Source organism: Carassius auratus, chromosome 19 (genome assembly GCF_003368295.1).
Source record: "Carassius auratus strain Wakin chromosome 19, ASM336829v1, whole genome shotgun sequence".
Lineage (NCBI taxonomy): Eukaryota > Metazoa > Chordata > Actinopteri > Cypriniformes > Cyprinidae > Carassius > Carassius auratus.
The window spans coordinates 11,065,405-11,087,846 of record NC_039261.1 but is presented as its reverse complement, the minus strand read 5'-3'; the positions used below and the strand labels follow the sequence as shown (position 1 = coordinate 11,087,846).

General features: G+C 33.5%; 1 protein-coding gene across 3 annotated transcripts; it reads left to right on the top strand.

Moving 5' to 3' along the window:
* The first annotated feature begins 505 nt into the window (after window positions 1-505).
* On the top strand, window positions 506-22,309 carry c19h1orf94 (chromosome 19 C1orf94 homolog). 3 transcript variants are annotated; one of them, XM_026288862.1, is made up of 8 exons: window positions 506-899; window positions 1,941-2,587; window positions 3,610-3,738; window positions 6,363-6,524; window positions 6,641-6,780; window positions 17,986-18,113; window positions 18,637-18,704; window positions 21,870-22,309. In XM_026288862.1, the coding sequence occupies exons 1-8, from the start codon at window positions 640-642 to the stop codon at window positions 21,911-21,913; spliced, it is 1,578 nt and encodes a 525-aa protein (XP_026144647.1). In that variant the 5' UTR covers window positions 506-639; the 3' UTR covers window positions 21,914-22,309. The 3 variants fall into 3 exon arrangements, with proteins under 3 accessions (XP_026144647.1, XP_026144648.1, XP_026144646.1); XM_026288863.1 differs by having other exon boundaries at window positions 3,688-3,738; window positions 6,363-6,536; window positions 21,870-22,308; XM_026288861.1 differs by having other exon boundaries at window positions 507-899; window positions 6,363-6,536; window positions 21,870-22,307.
* The last annotated feature ends 133 nt before the right edge of the window (window positions 22,310-22,442 follow it).

The following is a 22,442-nucleotide window of genomic DNA, read 5'->3' as shown; positions in this document are numbered from 1 at the left end:
CAGGCCTATACAATAGAAAGACAACCTTATTGCTTAATACGCAATGAAAGAAACAAAATTTGCGATCAACAAACATAATGTGAAATATCACCATAGGTGATCTCATGAACATCACTCAGTGTGTAGCCTATAGTTAGGACCCAAAAAGTGTTTGTTTATTTATTTTCTTACCGTTTTTACTTTAGTCGTAGGCTACCCAAATTTGGGCAATTTTGTAGTCTCTCTCTCTCTCTCTCTCTCTCTCTCTCTCTCAATATAGCTAAATGTACATAAAGCTTATTATTTATTTATTAGCTAATTTGATTTAAATTTTAGTAATTTTTAGTTTTAGTAAATCAAGTTTAACTAAATTAAAATAATAAATGTTGAAGCTACAACGATATATATAGGGGATAAAAAGGTTTACTTTATGTCACGTAAAAAAAAAAAAAAAATCCCGCGAAGACTCCAACATCAATCCAGGTGACGTAAATGATTTGTAGCTGTTTGCGTATATTGTTTTTGTTTATATTTGAAATTCAATACAATATTCAATCTAAACATTCCAAAGACCAAGACGCAAGCCACAAACAAGAAAATCACGATAATAGAAAGCTAAATTATCTCTCTCTCTTTTTTTTGTCTGGAGATAAATGTAAAATGTCTACAAGTCTGTGTGATAAGACATCTAGAACAAAACCTCAGCGTATGTGGGACGCATTAGGACCATTTCCCAGGTCCGCGTGGATACATCCCTGTACACCAGAAGACAGTCTGGACAGAGCCTGTGCTAGAGTATTCAAGCGCTCTGTTTTGGCCAGTAAGGGAATTTGGCCGCATCTACCTGAAAATGCGCATGTGTTTGCGGAAGACGGTGATACCCAGAGCTACAGAGGACATTGTGGCAGACTATCCACTCAGTGAGTTACCACAGAATATGAGTTTTTACTTTTGTGGTTTAGTGTGTATGTGACAAATAAAAGAGTCTGACCAGACTGTGTCGGACCAGACCGTAAATACACATTGCAGCATTAAAATATGGCAGCTCTGAGGTGGCTCTGATGCTGACTTTCTTCTGTGCAAACACTCTTATTACGACAGAACAGTGTATAATATCATGCAATACAAAATGTATTGACATTTACAGAAATAAATGTCATGAGAATATATTCCATATGAATAATGATATGATAATTTGAATAATGTGATAATATTCATATAATATAAACTAAAATTGAATGAAAACAATAATATAGAGATTCATATTTAGATATACACATACATATTTCTATATTCCAATATTTTTCTAAATATACACATTCACATTTACTAACTACATTTGAAGAGATTATTAGCTTTTTTTTTTCCATTGTGCATTCCAATTAATCTCAACCAAATTGCAATTATGTTATTTAGTACAATTAACAAAACAAAAACCAAAAGATAAATAATAATCTTTGTAAAGGCACTTTAAGTGAGTTTTAAATCAGACTGATGGGAAAAGTTTTACCAACAAAGAAAGACATAGAGTGCTTCTCTATTGTGTGAATTTACCGTATGCAAAATCTGGCCATGGCAGCCCATGCTAATAGATCTGCCATCTGTCCCCGGTGGTCCATGGAAACACCTACCCCATCTATTTTAGGAAGACCATGTGGCAATGGGAAGATCTCCTCCCGGTGTTCATTTGTACCCTATTGCATGGTAGCAATAAGACAATCATGAAATATTCATACTTGGAGGCAAAATATGCCCAATTTACAGCAGTAACATGCAAATAAAATTCTCTGAAAGTTCATGTTTGGTTAATGGAGGGCTTGTTTAGCTTTTTACATGAAACTATTTTGTACTTTTTTTTGCTCTTAGTGCATCCATCTTCACTAGTATCTACATTGGCCTGTGAATATTTTCCCAACAGTATAACTTGCATTCACAATGCACAATGCATGCTTCTTTTTCAGGAGTGCAGGGCATCAAAAGTTGGACAAGGTCATGATAATGACTCAGCATAACATGACCCAGACACTTCTGCAGGGGCATGTTGATGCCACGAGTCCATGTTTTCCTGATGATAGATGCAGACGTGGTCATGAACCTGACAAGACCATAGAGATCATAAGCCAGGAGGAGGCTGACAGAGATAAAAATGAGGAGTTTCTTGAAGAAATTATACCTAAACAGGCCACAGGGAAAGCAGACATCCCTGAGGGCTTCTCAGATGAAGACTTTCCTCCTCTTCCACCTCTTTCCACACTGCGGGTGGACAGACCACCACAGCAAGTCCCCTTCAGTAAAAGTGACTTCTATAAAGCAACTGTCTTAAAAGGAAAACCAAACATCCAATTGGATGGTAGCAAACCACACAGGGCACAAAAACTAAATAAAAAAGAACATTCAAAAGTCACAGCTAAAACATCCCAAAAGATAGAAGCAACAACAGCCCAGGGCTTCATTGACCGACCTAGCTCCCCACAAACAGAAAGTGAATGCAGAGAGGGAGTTATGATGGAAGACCAAAGTTCAGTGCCAAGATGTTCCCATCTACCTTTGTTTGCAGACTTCCAAATGGCAGATGAGAAGATAATACCTAAAGATCACACACTTAAAGGTACAGTAAATGTGATATCGACATTACATAACATTTGCACCATGCTCATTTCTATTAATAATAAACTTAAACTCAAGTCTAAATCTAAAACCTAATATATATATATATATATATATATATATATATATATATATATATATATATATATATATATATATATATATAAACATTATTTTTTTCATTCACACTCTCATGGTCATTTTAGTTTCCAGTTCAGCTCCTAAATTTGAACTTAATATGAAGTGCAATAACAAGCAGCATGCAACACATTTTAATTTAAGCAGAACTGACAGATATGTATATACAATAACTGCACAGAGTATAATTTTTACTTTAAAAGTATACAGAAGCAAACTGGATAGATGTAAACTTGCTTTTCTGATTGGTGATCTGATCTACTTAATCATGTTAATTAAAAAAACAGCATGTTAAAGAGCTAGCAAGGACAGCTTAGGTTGTTTCTGATACATTTCTAGAGAACAAGACAAGTGTGACTGTGTAATATTGGCAACAGTAAACAATTACTTAATATTGAGTAATTTATGTCTAGACATGATATCGCCAGTTTTATGCCAACAAAAAAATTGCTTGATTTCTTATTTAATTTTTCCCCACTGAGATTTTGTCAATAATGGCATACAGACAATATTTTTCAGAGAGTATTTTTATTCTGTTACATACTGGTTTGTCATGTTACAGACAAATAAAAAATGAGATACTTTAAAAAAAATGCCAGTAGGTGGCAGGCAAGTCTTAATGAGTCATTGAGTGATGATGATTTAAATGATTTGTTCAAATGGCTGATTTATTCAGACATTGAATCATTCATTGAACTGATTAATTCGGTTATAAAGCACCACTGTATTGCTCAGACATGCAAAACAGCTAGCAGTGTAGCAAACCACACAGGGCACAAAAACTAAATAAAAAAGAACATTCAAAAGTCACAGCTAAAACATCCCAAAAGATAGAAGCAACAACAGCCCAGGGCTTCATTGACCGACCTAGCTCCCCACAAACAGAAAGTGAATGCAGAGAGGGAGTTATGATGGAAGACCAAAGTTCAGTGCCAAGATGTTCCCATCTACCTTTGTTTGCAGACTTCCAAATGGCAGATGAGAAGATAATACCTAAAGATCACACACTTAAAGGTACAGTAAATGTGATATCGACATTACATAACATTTGCACCATGCTCATTTCTATTAATAATAAACTTAAACTCAAGTCTAAATCTAAAACCTAATATATATATATATATATATATATATATATATATATATATATATATATATATATATATATATATATATATATATATATATATATATATAAACATTATTTTTTTCATTCACACTCTCATGGTCATTTTAGTTTCCAGTTCAGCTCCTAAATTTGAACTTAATATGAAGTGCAATAACAAGCAGCATGCAACACATTTTAATTTAAGCAGAACTGACAGATATGTATATACAATAACTGCACAGAGTATAATTTTTACTTTAAAAGTATACAGAAGCAAACTGGATAGATGTAAACTTGCTTTTCTGATTGGTGATCTGATCTACTTAATCATGTTAATTAAAAAAACAGCATGTTAAAGAGCTAGCAAGGACAGCTTAGGTTGTTTCTGATACATTTCTAGAGAACAAGACAAGTGTGACTGTGTAATATTGGCAACAGTAAACAATTACTTAATATTGAGTAATTTATGTCTAGACATGATATCGCCAGTTTTATGCCAACAAAAAAATTGCTTGATTTCTTATTTAATTTTTCCCCACTGAGATTTTGTCAATAATGGCATACAGACAATATTTTTCAGAGAGTATTTTTATTCTGTTACATACTGGTTTGTCATGTTACAGACAAATAAAAAATGAGATACTTTAAAAAAAATGCCAGTAGGTGGCAGGCAAGTCTTAATGAGTCATTGAGTGATGATGATTTAAATGATTTGTTCAAATGGCTGATTTATTCAGACATTGAATCATTCATTGAACTGATTAATTCGGTTATAAAGCACCACTGTATTGCTCAGACATGCAAAACAGCTAGCAGTGTACGTATTCAGTGTATGCAGTGTTTTCATTTGGAAATTGTCATTGACAAAAAGCAAAAACTGTAAAATGTAGCTCAAAATGTAAAAGGGATAGTTCACCCAAAAATTGAATTCCTGTCATCATTCAATCACCCTCATGTCGTTCCAAACCTGTATGAATTGCTTTCTTATGTTGAACATAAAAAAAATATATATATTTTGAAGATTGCTGGTAACCAAACAGTTGGTGGTTCCCATTGACCTGCATAGTATTTATTTTTCCTACTATGGAAGGCAATGGCAACCACCAACTGTTTGATTACCAGCAATCTCCGAAATATATTATTTTATGTAGAAAGCAACTCATTTGGAAAGACATGAGGGTGAGTAAATGATGACAGAACTTTCGTTTTTGGATGAGCTATCCCTTTAACTTGTTTACTTCACTGTTTTGTAAATTCCATATGACATTGCTGATATCAATCATGCTGATATTCTTAAAAAAAAGAGCCATACTCCATAGTATCAGCTTGTATATTGTTGCCACCTACTGGTGTAAAAATATAACCTCTAGAAAGACTCACTGAATATGCTAATTCACTCTCATGAACAGTCAAACCAAGACATTTGCATGCCCACAACAGACATGAAGCACGAAGCTGCAGTTGTTCTCTTTATAAACTGCTTTACTTAATGTATGTGTGAGTGTTTTCATAGAAAAATACAGTGACTGAAGAATGAGTGGATACCACCAGAGTCATATCAACCCCATTCTAACTTATTGTACTGTGCAGCTGTGAGTTGTATATATTGCGAAATGACAAGTTTTTCAGTACAAGTAGTTTTCATCTTACAGACATAAACAGACGTACTCATATTGGTATATTGTGTCTCGGTAGTTTATTCTAGGATAGCAATTATAGAAACACCATTTAAGGTAAGGGTTCCATAGCGATAACAATCAACCTCATGCCGTCTTGTCGGTTTGGGAGTCTTTGGCAGTGATACTGCATGGCACTGATGTACGACTTGTATTAGCACAAAGGAAAAGTGTTGTTTTGGTTTGCGCGGAAGGCTTTGGATGGTGCTCAGTCAACGTTCTCCTCGGGGCACGAAAGGAGCTCCTCAAACCCAAAAAGTCACTCATTATTTTGAAAATGAAAAAACATAAAGAAGAGAGCATTGGTCCGAATCAATATATCCATTTCCTCTTGGTAATGGAATCCGTTTGTAATAGCAGTCTAAACACAATCGATTTGCAATCTTCTTGTTTTTTTTTTCTTTTCTTTTCTTTTCCTGCCATCTCTTTTTCTCCCTTTACTTCTGCCAAAGCTTTTGCATCCTAAAAGCCAAAGGGTATGTGCAGATTTTGATCTAGATAGTGATTTGTGTATTATTGCATGACAAAACAAAACATTTGAATGTGTATTTTTTACATTAAAAAGTATATATACATACATTTTGCATAAGTTCAACAAAGCTTTGGGGGCCAATAAAGATTTGATTTTTATTTATTTATTTATTTATTTATTTATTTATTTATTTATTTATTTATTATGCTAACCTTCACTAAAGCACTTAAAAAGGCATTGATGTTGACATAGTACTTACTATGTAAATTTTGTTGTGGTGATTTTCATTTCTTAATATGGCATATGGGATTGAAAATGGCATTTGGATTTGCTTAGTATTCACGATCCTCGTGTATTAATCCTGTCACCTGTTCTTCCTAAGGTGGAGACGTGGAGTTGGGAAGGAGTGCAGATGGTGCCCACATGGCACAGACCCGGGCTGGCAGCGTTACTGGGAGCGTGCAGAATGCAGCTGGCCCTCTTGACAAGGCCAAATGCCATATATACCACAAGGATGCTACTGTTGCAAAGACAAAGGCCACAGGTCCAGGCTCTGGTGAAGATGATTCACTTACATTAATCCTGTCTCTCATTGTTCATTCTGTTTCTTTCTCAGTTTATTAAGTGTGTCCTCTGTGTTTGCAATTGCATACGTGTCAGTGCCAGGAGAAATGGACAGGATCCAGACTTGGAACAGCAGTGGAAGGTGTCCCCTACAAAATGCCCAGTTATTTACAGGAACGGGTCATGACACGTGGTCACTGCCGGCCAACTGTTTCCTGTGGTTCCCTGCACCTGAGGTACACCACAAATTTGAGCATTTGCACTGCTGACTTTTACTACCCTGTAAATAAAATAAAATAATACAAAAAAAACAACAACACATAACCTAGTGGAAAATATACTGAAATGTATTTGAAATGAATTTATTTCATGCTAAGTACTACAAATACATTTGCATATGTATGTGCTTAGTAAAAATATTCTGCAACTGCACTAAACTGGTATACTTTGATTAAAGAGGAAAAATTGCAAGTAAACTTCAGGTACTCTTTATCTTGCATTTAAAGACTGATATTATTCAAAGATCATACAATCCTTATAAATAGTTATATTAAAACACATTTTTAGGCATAATATTGAGAAATCTGCATTGTGCACAAGTAGTTCTCCAAATAAAGTTTAACTATAATTTTTATATTGGTAAGTCTTGAGCGATATGTCAGTAAATATGATATGAATAGATTTGGAAGTATGAAATAAATGCATTTGAAATATATAGCTTTTTTACTAAGGCAACAGCAACAAAAACTGGCAGCTGTGGTTGCCAAAACAAGTCAGTAAAAATAGAGCAATCCTATTTAAGAAAAAAAAAAAAAAAACAGTAAACTTTACAACAATAAAACGTTTAAAACAATAATTATCAATAAATTAATAATAATCTTAATAAAAAATACTGCTAAATCTAATTTTCTGCAGTATTAGCAAGGCCATGCTGGTATTAAAACTTTTAAAGTCTACTGACAACCACCATAATACCACAAATAACACATATCCAAGTTCATAACAAGTTTCTCACCATATGTAGTAAGGAAACTAACAGATAACCAATTAATAGGTTTAACAATAGTATTTTAAAAGTATTTTATGGTTAAAATTAAAACATTTTTTTACTGTGTTTAATGGTTTTGTAAATGCATTGAATGTGGGATGATTTGACTGGACACATAATTCCATGACCTTCTTACTTCTCAGGGATGATTAGTTACACAGAGGTGGCACAAAATTTAGCACAGGGACAGATTGAGATGTCAATAGGTTACACACAACAAGAGGCCAATTAAACTTCCATATTTGATCCGAAATGTTGATTGAACATTTGTAGCAAGCAGTGTTTGTTTGGACTTTTAATTGATAGGTCATGCGTTTTATGATGATTATTATTAATATTATATGTTTATTCTATTTTCTTTTCTCTCAAAATGGGATGCCACATGTTGATCGAGACAAGGGATTTCTTTTTTAAAAGTTTTTTAAGAAACTTCTGCTTCGTGACCAGCCCAGAAGAGCATTTACATGAACAGCGTGCTTTAAAACCAGGCTGCATGCTGTTGCTAGGCTACACAGGTTGCTTGTTCTTGGACAATTATATTTTTATTCTAGAGCTATCAGGGACACCATTATTTCATCATATAGGCATAATTTTGGACTGGACAATCGTCCTTGTTGAATTTCCCCGTCTTAAATTATTTATTTGGTCGTAAGGGAAGATTTTCGATACAGTAGAAAATTCTGAAGTGTAACTGCTTAGGGCTCTCGGCTGCTGTTCTCCTATTTAGTTATAGCACAGAGGGACGACTGAGAAGGTATAAGAAAGAGATATAAAAAGAACAGTTGAATAAGTTCTATTTTTCAACTTCTTAATTATGTGTTGACCATCAGGCAGATGAGGAAGTATATCATTACCTTGTTGAAGTGTTCGTCAAGATGTTGCTAAGCGACATTCACTGCCAAAAACTGAAAAAAAAAGATATCATTATTGATAGCACTGTACAAAAAGAGTTCATTGTGCTGTTTTGTCTTAAAGTAATACCTCACAAAAAATGACAATTTGCTGAAAATTGACTTCTGTACCAATCAAAGTGTAGATGCAATTTATTCATCATATGAACAGATCTGGAGAAATTGCACTGTGCGCCAATGCCCAAGAAGAAGAAACACTCCTCGTCGAGTGTGCTCTCAAAATTAGGTTGGATATGCCAATATGATGGCATCCACTATCCAGTGGGCCAACCTCTGCTTGGAGACAGCCTTTCTCTTCAGTCCTGAAGTCCTAAAGCTCTGCGTACAGTCCACCTATAGGCATTAAGCGAGAAAAAATGCTGTAGTGATGTCTTTCTATCGTCCAAAACAGAAGACAATAATGATCTGATAGAAAGATATTAAATTGGAGACAAAAACAAAGCAGTTCTCATTTGCAGATCAGTTTTGTTCCTATTCATATTTATTCACTATATAGTCTTTAAACATTGCACAGACACTAGCTAATTTTTTTTAAATGTGTGTAAAAGTGTGCATACGTTGTAATTGCATAATATTTCTATGGCACAGTTCTCATAAATATGTTCTCTTTTACTTTTATCATCTCTCCAGTTTGGAGAACCCTAACAGGGCAAAATGAAGATATGATGTGCATAAAACATTTACAGTAGCATTAGTATTCAGTTCTAGTCAGCAGATGTTATATTGTACGTAAATGTTTAATGTCATCACTTGGATGGCCATGGATGGCCACCCTTGGGTTTGGTTTGAATTTTTATTACACTCAAAACAAAACATTGTTTCTCCTCCTTCTTCTTAAATACTCTAAATTGATTGTTAATGTACTGCCATACAAATTGTTTATTTTTATAACTTTTTTTTTTTTTTTTTTTTCATTATGCACCAGGAGCTTTCAAAGAAGCCTCTTGACAACTCTTTCTTGAAACAGGTTTAAAATACATTGTTGTTAGGATGGAGTTTTGATCTATTTCAGTTTATTTTTACATCTGCTTAATATATGGTGAAGCTATCAGTATAACACTTAATAAAATAACCCAGTTACAACATTTATTTATGTACCAAGCAAAGCAGCTTCTTCAAACACATGTCACAGTGTCCATGTTCCAAACAAGGCATCCAAATATCTCTATCTGCTGTTATATTGGCATTTTCCTGGCTCTGTTCATTGGCCATTGATTTTACTCTCCTGTTCTATAATCTTATGCACTTAGTAATTTATCTTCCTCTTGATTTTTTTTTTTTTTTTTTTTTGCGCTGTAATCAAACTGTCTTCACTTTGCTTCTTTCAATCCTGCCATATTACATAACACTCCTTCCTTGCTTTGCCAGACACATCAAGAAACTCCCAGGCTCCATGAGGAGCTGCCCCCCCAAAAATACAACATTTGTATGCATTTGCATTGCATTGGCACTGGTCACGGTTGAATACTCAATGCAGAAAAGGAAAAAATCCTTCATAAAAATCTATTTTAAAACACAGGTTTCTTAAAAAAATATTCTCTTTGTATTCTTGTTGGTTTCATATGAGTTCTAAAACGTTTACATATTTATGTCTTTAATAAAAAATACCCTGCAATTGTTCTTTTAGTATACTAAACTGATACTTAAAGTCTACTAAATTGGAACAACTAATTTTGTACTTAATGCAATTTAATTGTCCAAAAGTGCTGAAGTCCAACTAAATATATACTGAAGTATATTTGCTTGTGCAAAAGTGGGACTATTGCAAGTACTGTATACTTCAGGTACACTTTAAATATCTTGCATTCGAAGACTGATATTATTAAAAGATCATAAAACAAATTATAGGCTTACAGTTTTTCTCAGTCACTTTGGTGCATTTTTCAAAACAGAAATGAAATTTTCAAAACTACTTGTACAACCTCCACATCATCTAGTCATTAATACACACCATAAAACCAGTTTCTCATTCTTTTGAACAAGTTGCGATTGCTTTTGTACATTCATGCAATTGATTACGCACATTTATCTGCGGTTTCCTACATTATCAGTTGCTAATGTCATGTTGCTCAAAATGTATTATACAGTTTTCTGTGCAATAGTCTTACCCCCCAAAACATCTAGTCTTTAGTTCATAGTATAAGTCATTAAATGCAAAATGGTTAATCTAGTTGTCATAAACTGCCAAGCACACTTTTTATTTGTATATTTACACACTATTATTAGATGTTTTGTCAATTTGGCATGAATTGTGCAAGTGAATCTTTACTAATGAAGAGAATGTAGATGATAAACCAATGATAAACCATTTCTCTGAAATAGCTCAAAGGTTCATCTCATGAATCTTCAGTAGGAAAGCTTATACTGTATAGACAAAGGACAACACAAGAGTTACAAATTCTGAAAATGGAATTTATTTTCATCTTTGTTCCCATATTTCCTTTTCTATATCACAATGGCATTGTAAAAGTATTTTTTATTTTTTTATTTTTTTGGTCAGACCACTAGTACAGTTTTTCTCAGTCACTTTGGTGCATTTTTCAAAACAGAAATGCAATTTTCAAAACTACTTGTACAACCTCCACATCATCTAGTCATTTATACACATCATAAAACCAGTTTCTCATTCTTTTGAACAAGTTGCGATTGCTATTGTACATTCATGCAATTGATTACGCACATTTATCTGCGGTTTCCTACATTATCAGTTGCTAATGTCATGTTGCTCAAAATGTATTATACAGTTTTCTGTGCAATAGTCTTACCCCCCAAAACATCTAGTCTTTAGTTCATAGTATAAGTCATTAAATGCAAAATGGTTAATCTAGTTGTCATAAACTGCCAAGCACACTTTTTATTTGTATTTTTACACACTATTATTAGATGTTTTGTCAATTTGGCATGAATTGTGCAAGTGAATCTTAACTAATGAAGAGAATGTAGATGATAAACCAATGATAAACCATTTCTCTGAAATAGCTCAAAGGTTCATCTCATGAATCTTCAGTAGGAAAGCTTATACTGTATAGACAAAGGACAACACAAGTTACAAATTCTGAAAATGGAATTATTTTCATCTTTGTTCCCATATTTCCTTTTCTATATCACAATGGCATTGTAAAAGTATTTTTTATTTTTTTATTTTTTTGGTCAGACCACTAGTAAAAGTGTAACTGGGAATTCTATCCAGTCTCTTTCAATCAACATCCCACAAACAGTAATGTGTAAATGTGTAGTTTTGAAATGGATATATGGCATACATAAGCATATGGCATACTGTTCAATACAGTAGTTTACATCAGAACATCCCTCCACTGTTAAATTGACAACATGACTAAGCAATTTGACTGTCTTATCCGTAAACTATGACACAAGGACTTGTCATTCTGATGGCACTGACATGTTCATTGACACAGATATTTATTTTTGAGAGATGAACTAAGGATTTTGAGCAAGAGACTGGCTTTTGCAGGTCATCCATTGTGTTTTGATATTTGTACGAGTTGTTTTGAGAAATGCACTTACTGTTTTGCAAATCTCAAGAATGATTAGAGAAATGTACCAAAGCGACTGAGAAAAACTGTAAAAGTGTAACTGGGAATTCTATCCAGTCTCTTTCAATCAACATCCCACAAACAGTAATGTGTAAATGTGTAGTTTTGAAATGGATATATGGCATACATAAGCATATGGCATACTGTTCAATACAGTAGTTTACATCAGAACATCCCTCCACTGTTAAATTGACAACATGACTAAGCAATTTGACTGTCTTATCCGTAAACTATGACACAAGGACTTGTCATTCTGATGGCACTGACATGTTCATTGACACAGATATTTATTTTTGAGAGATGAACTAAGGATTTTGAGCAAGAGACTGGCTTTTGCAGGTCATCCATTGTGTTTTGATATTTGTACGAGTTGTTTTGAGAAATGCACTTACTGTTTTGCAAATCTCAAGAATGATTAGAGAAATGTACCAAAGCGACTGAGAAAAACTGTAATATTATGAAATGTGCATTGTGCACAATAAGTACTCCAAATAAAGAAAGATAATTTATATATATACACTTTTTCAATAGTACCTTTAAAATAATTTAAATTGATCTTAGACTAAACCAGGATTAGGCCATAGATTGATTAGGAAATGTAAGTAATTTTTTTATAAACATGCTTTAGGGGGAAACCTTGCAGGTGTCCATCTTGAGACAAAACAAAGGTACTGATTGATATATTTTAAGATCAGTCAGTGCAAGTTTATTTTAGTTGAAACATCTCAGATTTACATTTTAGTCTGGGACTAATAAGCCTTTTCTGTGAAACCGGGGGTTTAAAAGCCATGTGGAGTAACCAAGTAAAAGTGTTGCAACCAATAAATCTAGGTATCACATATTTTCTATTTATCTAGAAAAACGCAAGGTTGGGGGTTCGATTCCCTGGGAACACATGATATGTAAAACTTGATAGCCTGAATGCATTGTAAGTTGCTTTGGATAAAAGCGTCTGCTAAATTGATAAATTTAATTTAATATAAAATTTTTGGGCAACCGATCACATATGATTTCACAATCTGAACCAGCCTTGTTATAAAAAGGTGTAATGATCTAATATTTAAAGATACATATTGATCTTGAGATTGTATATAATCAAGAAATACTACATGCTTAATCAGGTTTCTGTTTCAAGAATTCCACACCTTTACTGAGAATGATTCGTGTCATTATTGTTACTTTTAAGTTAATATCCCCCAATAATATCAAAACATTAATATGTTAAATGTCATTAATTAAAACTTCACTATTTGTATGAAATTACTTCAAATGTGTTTTGCCATATCATCAAAAACTGATGTCACCACATTGACCCTATTTGAATGTTTTATTAGACATGTGGCTTATATGCTATGTCTTACCTGTGTGTCAAATACAAAGTTACACTGTATTCCTAAAATACTCTGCTGTCACACAAACAGTTTCTAAATTTGTCAAGCCCTTCACAACCTTACATTACGGAACAATGGTCACAGATGTAAGGATGAATAGATGTGGAAGACAGAAGTGAAGGGCAGACAGATGAGCATTAGGGATGCGTGTGTGCGCGAGGGTTCGTAGCACGGTAGCGGCTGACGATCATGTAGCCAGCGTTGCGAGGGGAACTAATTGAATATGGGAGATGCTATTTGTATGACTGTCTCTGGTGATGGATGCCCCTCATAAGAGCCCTGAAATTCGAGATCATTCTTCAATCTTCAATCTTCAGTTATCTGCACTTGCTTCCTCTTTCATTCCCCACAAGTGGTTTGTACCATTTGTTTTCACTCTCCCTTCATCATACTTCGCGTTTTATCATGTAATCATTAATCACGTGTCAATGACATGACTGGAACATGGCCGCTTGTTTATGTCTTCAAACGGCATGCAAGGGTGCAATGAGGGCAAAAGGGGCTTATTAGCAATGCATTATGGGAAGTCTGCCCAGAGGATGCAATAATTGTGGACACCTCTGCACCCATAAGCACCTGTGGAGGTGTGTATGAGCGGCTGAGTCGTGGCCTTGGAGGCCGGTGGCTGTCTGAATGAATCAGCACTTTGCAGTAATCTGACGGTATTATTTAGTGAGGCATTTGGCTCGGCCGATAGTAGTTAAGTCACGCTGGTTATTGTGAATTATGAACCCCTTTCTTTGACTCGCACCCAGCCATTTGTATTCATAATTTGCATTCATTCATCACACCTTAAACTTTGTGGGCTGTGTAAGTACTTTAGGTGTGTGTGTTACTGAGTCTCTGTTGGTGTGTATGTGCATGTAGACGTGCTTTATAAAGATATAGTACCTGTGTGTAAAAGGAGGTGAATGGAAAATTGGGGTAAAAGTCATTTGGACACTAGTACAAGATAATCTTATCAAGTTCAATCCTTGTGACAAATTTTAATAGATTTCTAAGTGCATTTAACTACTGAAAGTTTTGGCCCTGAGGACAATATAGTGTCTTAAAACAAAATTTTCAAGAATATTATATACAATATTATGGAATCATTTTGTAATTATAGGTATGTATGGTTGTGATAAAAATTTTACATACACCTTTATGTTTTTGTACATAAGAGGGATCATATGTAATGCATGTTGTTTTTGTATTTGGACTGACCTGAATAAGATACTTCACAAAAAAATGCATAGTTCACAAGATAAAATAATAGCTGAATTGATAAATTTTTAAAAAATATAGTTTAAATATTCTTGATTCTTAATGCTGTATTGTTACCTGAATGATCCACAGTGGGATTTTTTTTTTTTAGAGATAGTTGTTCATGAATTGTTCATTGTTTATCCTGAACAGTCAAACTGCCTTCTGTTCTTCAGAAAGAAATCCTTCTGGTCCCACAAATGCCTTTGTTTTCCAGCATCTTTGGTATATTTGAACCTTTTCTAACAATGACTATATAATTTTGAGATCCATATTTTCACATTGAGGACAACTCAGGGACTCATACCCAACTAGTAGACAAGGTTCAAATGGTCACTGATGCTCCAGAAGGAAAAACAATGCATTAAGAGCCTGGAGTTAAAAACTTTTTGAATTTGAAAATCAGGGTAAGTTTAACTTATTTTGACTTCTGAGAAACATATAAATATCTCCTGTAGCTTCTAAAGTGCAGCACTAAATAATAATAATAATAATAATAATAATAATAATAATAATAAAAAAAAACATGATATTAGGCAAAAAAGAAAAAAAATATACACATCTTCATTTTTACTTCTAGAGCATCAGTGACCATTTGAACCTTTTGTAATACAGTAGCTGCAACAGTAATAGTTGTGGATCATGCAGGTAATAACAAAGTATTCAGAATCAAGCATACGTAAACTTTTGAATGGGGTCATTTTTATTGTATTTTTTTTTCTATAAATTTATCTTGTGGAATATATGTAAACTTCTATTAAGTGAAATATTTATAATATAATATATAATATATATATTAAAAAAAATACTATGCATTTTGTATGATCGCTCTTATTTTGGAGAATTAATTAACATTTTACAAAGTGTATGTATGATTTTGACCACAAGTGTATGTATGCATGAATGCATTTATTAAAGTAAAATCCCAATATATCTCAAATTATTATATTTAGTAGCAATCTGTAATGATGGTGGTAGAAATGTAATTTTAAACTCTCTTTTTTTGGGGCATAAAATAAGTAAAAGAAGTGATATTTACCATTAACCATGACTTTTCTTTTTCTTCAAAGAAAGATATTTATTTATTTATTCATGCATGCATCAATGTATGTATGTATTTATATATATTTTTTCTCCTCAATCATTTTTAACTTAAAAAAAAAAAAAAAAAAAACTTTAAAAATCTGTTATACTGGGTATACAAGTCCACACAAGTACAAACACACACACACACGCACACACACACACAAACTTTATAGGGCAAAATTGTTTGGGGGTTGGTTTACAATGGTCATAAATGAAATAATAATAACAATAATAAATGAAAATTTCACAAAAAATGTTGAATTGTTTGTGTTAATTGTTATTTTTTTTTATAATTTTAAACAAGTAATTTCTTTAAAGAATACAATTTTTAAAGTTGAATTATTTGGGACAAGGATAAAGAATAAAATAATACAGGAAATTTGAAAAGATGCATAAATGAAAGTATGATAAACTTGTAAGACTGTTTTAATGTGACCTATATATATATATATATATATATATATATATATATATATATATATATATATATATATATATATATATATATATATATATATATATATATATATATATATATATATATATATATATATATATATATAAAATTGTATTAGAAAAATCAACCCTTGAAAAAAAAATTAATAACTGTTGATGGTTGTCAAGGGAGATGGAAACAATCTGTGCCTCCCTATTCAAGAAGAACATGATAACGACTCTCTATAAGGCTATGAAGCGTAGCAGTGCATAACAGGCTAGCAATCATTCCCTTCTCTTAATACATTTCCAAGACTGCAGAATGGTTGAGACTGAAAGGTTGTATCTCTGAAATGACAATTAAAACCGCACAAGTTTTCAACAGTTATAGGTAAACAAAGATTTAACTCAAGAGTTTGATTTCACATTAATCTCTTAATGTAAAATAAATATGTTAGCACTTTCCAGTGCCTCTGAACTAATTTAAATTGGCTCAGATTTTGTGCAGGGGGAACCCGGAGTGTCTGTGGAGTAACAGCTGAAGTGTTAGATGCTCTAACAACAGGAAAGAAATGTATTACCTCAGTGACACTGTCACATTCATGTGAATTCAATATATGGCACTGATGATATTTATGAGATGGGGGAACTAAAAGGGGAGGTATAGGCTGCTTTCGATCGAGCCGCTTTGATGTTGTGTCACGACTGTGAATCTGGGGTTTATACATCTGAGGTGCAAAGAGAAAAGAAAACGAACATCCTCTATCGTATAGATGAGAAACAGAGAAGAAGGTTATTTTCTTTTTATGCTTAATTTACTGAAACAGTGACATTGTTTAGAAAAAAAGATGGAAATTGGAAGAGATTGCTTCAGAGAGTAGTTTGAAGTGCTTTGTTTGATGTAAGTATCACATGTTGTTTTTTATTATTTATTTATTTTTTATTGTTACTCAAACCAGGCGAAATCCAAAACAACACTGCAATGTTTCATGTCTACTAAAAATTGACCATTCATTTAACACTCATATTCTGTGTGAGAGCCCAATGTCATTTAATAGCTCCAAAATGTTTAACATTGATGCATCATGTTAATATTAAATCACTTTTCCAAATCTTATAAGACCTAATTATGAACAAAATTTGATAACATGCATCCCACATTCTCCATTAAAAAATGTAACATTACTTTGGGGCCTAAAAGACCTATGATATGAATAAATGCATATAATGTTTTACTATTTTCTGACCACTGTCCACTCAATTATTTCAAATACACTATTATTGTACGTTATTTATTTTCATTAATAGATTATTTGTATTTTACATACTTTATTTTGATTAGTCAGTAGCTGCTTCGCGTTTTCTGTGTCTTTACACACCAGATATATATATATATATATATACGTATATGAAAAGAAAATAAGAGTTTAAAGTTTTCTGTTTTCAAATTTCTTTACATTTTTTTAACTCTTTTAATGTATTTTTTTTTAAATATGATAAAATAAAAAAATACATGTACAAAATAATGTACACCTTTGATTGACAAATTATAGGCAAAACCTTTTACACATTAAAACAATCTGTTATATAAGCTAAAACTATAATTTAAAATGATAATCATAATCCTATAGTAAAGCTTTTATTACAGTAACATGCTTTAACTGAAATGTTACTAATTATGTACTTTTTAAAACTGATTAACTATGTTTTTTGTTTTGTTTTGTTTATTTAAGATCACATCAATGACATCTTCTGCTTATTTGTCATACAGGTGGACCCCTTGAATATGGTTGTCAACCCTCTATTCTCCTCCAATGTTCTGCCTCCCCCAATATTTGGCCTGAATCCATACTATATTGTGGGAGACTTCTCCCTGTGGCTTTATCAACATGGCAACTAGTAAGAATGCAGTTTCACACCAGTTGAGATGACACCTCCCATTGCTAGTAAAATCAACATTTAACCGCAGTGCATTAATGCCTCTTATTAAAACAGAAGCTGTAATCTCCAATACAGTCTTTATACAGCCACATTTATCTATGGCATGTAATTATTTATTGATGTTTTGTGTTGTTTTCTTAATAATCACACTTTATTGATTGGAAGCCAAAGGTCAAAATGAGCGATTTTACTCATAGCAGGCTAAGTAAGAGATATGACCTGTATTATCCTGCTATATTAAGAGCTTACACGGATCACATTCAATAATATTCATGTCATTGCTGAACAGAGACCATAATTACAGGCATTGAAATCATAATGGGAAGGGTGAAGGTTTATGTCAAAAAAATCCCTCCAACCTATCCATAAATCACTGATTTAACAAGACATCTATGGTTTTGCACTGTTGTCTCTCCAACAGCCATACTACACACCTCCATTGTTGAACTACTGTTAATTCTCCATCTTATCTTACCCGCAGTGTCAATTTTCCAGACAATGTAAATCCGTCAGCAGCGGGCAGACAGCGCTTCACGTGCCTGGGGAACGGTGAGGTTGATTTGCTCTGTTCTTTGAGGGGAAAATTGTAGCACGGTGTGCATCAGTGAGAAGGTGAGGTGAAGTGTGCTACATCATATTTCACGGGTCATCCGAGCTCCACAATGAAGCCCCCGCCAAGCAAAAATGCGCATGGTGACGTTCGTAACCTTCCATTGTCTTTTTTAAAAGTGTGACTAGAGGCTAATTCCATTGGCGAGATGCGCGGCGTTGTGAATGACACGTGTGATTATGTTGCTTTTAAAGCCTTTCAACTCAGCACTTATGCGCTTGTCCAAGGTAAAAATTCGTAATTCCGCTCGTTCAGAGATGAAAGCCGTTTAAAACGCTTCGCCGCTGTGTTGCAATGGGCTTGCAATTAAGGATAATGGGATAACATTTTAAGGGAAACGTTGCAGATGTTGTGCCAAAAAGTGAGTCAAGTGAGTCAAAATCATACAACTAAAACTAAAATTTACTGTAAAAAGCTATTAACCTGAAATTAAGCACTCACCAAAAAAGCTCCAGGTAGGTGCAAAACAAGTTACTTGGAATAATATCTCAACACACATTTGTAGAGAAAACAGCCTTTGTGCTCAAAAAATGATTGTCATGGCCTTTGCTATATAGTGATTTTATCTCCACGGTTGCTTTGTCACTATTTTGTAGCAATCAAGGTTGACTCATCTGAGTACAGCAGGAATGACCTTTTTATCAATGATAGCTCACACGAATCCCTCAGTGTTTGGCTTGTCAAATACCATTCTTTCTTTGACACACACACACACACAAAAAAACATAGCTGTGTGTCTATAGAAGCTGAGTTCAGGCTGAACTTCAGAACTTTTCAGGCAGACTCCAGAGAGACCATCATGCTACAATACAGCGGGGAACCACAGAAGGAATTTTGACAAGGCCAAATCAGGATGAGACAAAAGTGAGATATATACCACAGAACTATAAGATGAAAGGAAAGCCGTTGTTTAACATCTTTATGGTTCATCTAGCGGCGCTGCATTGCTTCAGTAGGCTTCAATATACCATACAGTATGGTCCTGATTATTACGCCAGTGAGGAACACAAGAGCCTGTCTATCACTAGCAGTTTTATGATGAGTCACTAGCAATGACATTTCTACTTCTTCATGGCATCTGCTGCCAAGAGCTGCATCTGTGACTTCACATTTTTGGGATGCATTATAAAGCTGTAAATGTCCTTTGAACAGGCAGCCATAGAATGAGAATGATTACACTGCCAACAATTAGGAACTGCTGATTATCAGCAATCAGTTACGGTAATTATTACAATAGCAGTTATGTTAGGCAGGATCAGGGCAGGCTCTTTGTCTTGGGAAAGTGGGGATAATGCTTCAGGTGCATGAGAATCAGGATCCTATGTGCATACGAGCTGACAACTGGAGTCCTTAGGCACATCTTGCAACAGATTATGGCCCCAAAACCCAACTTTACTATGGGAATGCTTAAAATATTATAGCAAAACCACACGATTTAAAACTTGTTTTCACATACAAGAACCAAATTATATATATATATATATATATATATATATATATATATATATATATATATATATATATATATATATATATATATATATATATATATATATAAACAGTATTATTTACCTATTAAATGCATTTAATTATTTGCCTAAAATATTTGAAATGTGTGTCAAATATGATCAGGATTAAGTTGATGTATTTGTCTCATGATAATACTAATATTTACATTATAAAATATATAAAATATACTTATTATAAAAGTGCTTATTATTATTATTATTATTATTATCATCATCATCATCAATATTATGGCATTAAAAGAAGGTCAGTTTTCAGAAAATTTTATTTATGCATCATCTGAAATGACAATAAATAAGCTTTCCATTGATGTCGGATTTATTAGGATCGGACAATATTTGGCCTATACCACATTACTATTATTATTATTATTAAAATTATTTATAAAGTATTTTATATTTTCTTTTCCTGTAAACTACCACCACTTCAGCAACAACATCTCACTTTTTGCCGGACGGGAGGCTCCAGAAACATACCCATGATATGGCCCTGATCAGGACAGAGTCACGTCACAATGGGAATCATTGTAGCATCTTTTCAGACTAAGTGCCCTTTTGGACTTTCTTTTTGAGTGATTCTCTCTGAGCAAAAAATGTCATCATCATGCACACAAAAGCACACACCTGATCGCTCCATCTGCAGCGGGACGCTAATAACCCGGAGCGCAGATGCACACCAGAAAAGCGGCCGTGACGAACTGAGCATGCGATCAATCAATAATACAGCACCCTTGCAGTGCTGCTCAGATCGTCTTCTCCCTGCCCTCCAGTGTCTGAAATATTTAAAGCGCTTGACATCAAATGAATACATTAATTCTAATTGTGCACATATCAGCTCTCGATCGGTGAAAGCTGCAAGATCTTGTAAGGGACACTGCTTTTCTCTGCATCTCGGATGCATCTCATGGGAAGAGTGTAAATAACACACACATACACCACATGTTGCTTTGGCTTCTTTAGGCTAGATGTCCATACATCTAAATGAAACAAAGTTTACTTGCACTCCCCATGTTCTCATCCCATCTGGGACAGTTAGATTTTAGGAGCTTCCAGCTTTGTATAAATGAAATTCACAAACATAGAATTGCATCAGAACAAGCTAGGAAAAGTTTCACAACTTCATGAGCAACCCTCTCAAAATGCAGCTAAAAATGTGTGCATTATATATATTTTTATTTTTATTTATTTTTTATTTTTTTTTAACTGCCAAGAAAAAAAAATGTATTTTTAAAATCCTTTAATTGTTTATTTATATTTTTTATTTTTTTGTAATATGACTTTTTAATTAGACTTTCAGACTTTTGGACCCCCACTTTATTTATTTATTTGTTTATTTATTTATTTATTTACATTTTTTGAGAGATGCAACCAATTTTCATCAGAAAATTGACTAATCCATTTTCCTCTATAGCTAAAGTTTTCCAGACCTCTTAAAACAGAGGTTCCATCTATTTTAAGTGATTCACTTGGCAGTTAAATCTTGTGTTCCATCTATTTGTGCTAAAGAATCATTTAAAAGTAATTCCTTGAAACAGAAATGCGGTGCTTGAAGTAATTCTTCCATTTTTCTCATTGCAGTTCCTCCAGGGTTCACACCGGCAGATGCCTTCACATTGTTCTGACAACCTGTTTTGCTCGACTCTTTTTGTTGTTTAGGCTCTTTTTACTGTTTCTGTTAATCATAAGTTGTCATTTACTCCATATTGTACATGGACAGTTTTAATAAAGCAGTTACCTCAGATAAAATGTGTTGTGTGAGCATGTAGGCTTTTCTATCTGAAGGCTGTAATTTGAGGGTCTGCCACATATACAATACAATAAAGCCATTACATCAAGGTTATTCACTGGGAGGAAACAAGATGGAAATAAATCATAAACAGACACTGAAAAAAAAAGCATGTCAATAGCAGACCAAATACAGATGTTATTAAAAAGCCTAAGTTATATAATATGAATGTAAATCGTTGTATCTCCACTTTGGAATATAATGCATATTTCATCATGCAGATAAAATATTTAGGATGCATATGATTTGATATTCTCCTCCTGGGGTTTTTCCTGTCTACTTGCAATAAAGTTCCCTTCTAATTTTTGTTTTGTCATTTGTTTATATGTACAGTATGTCTTTGATCAGTAGGTGTCCTGGATTAT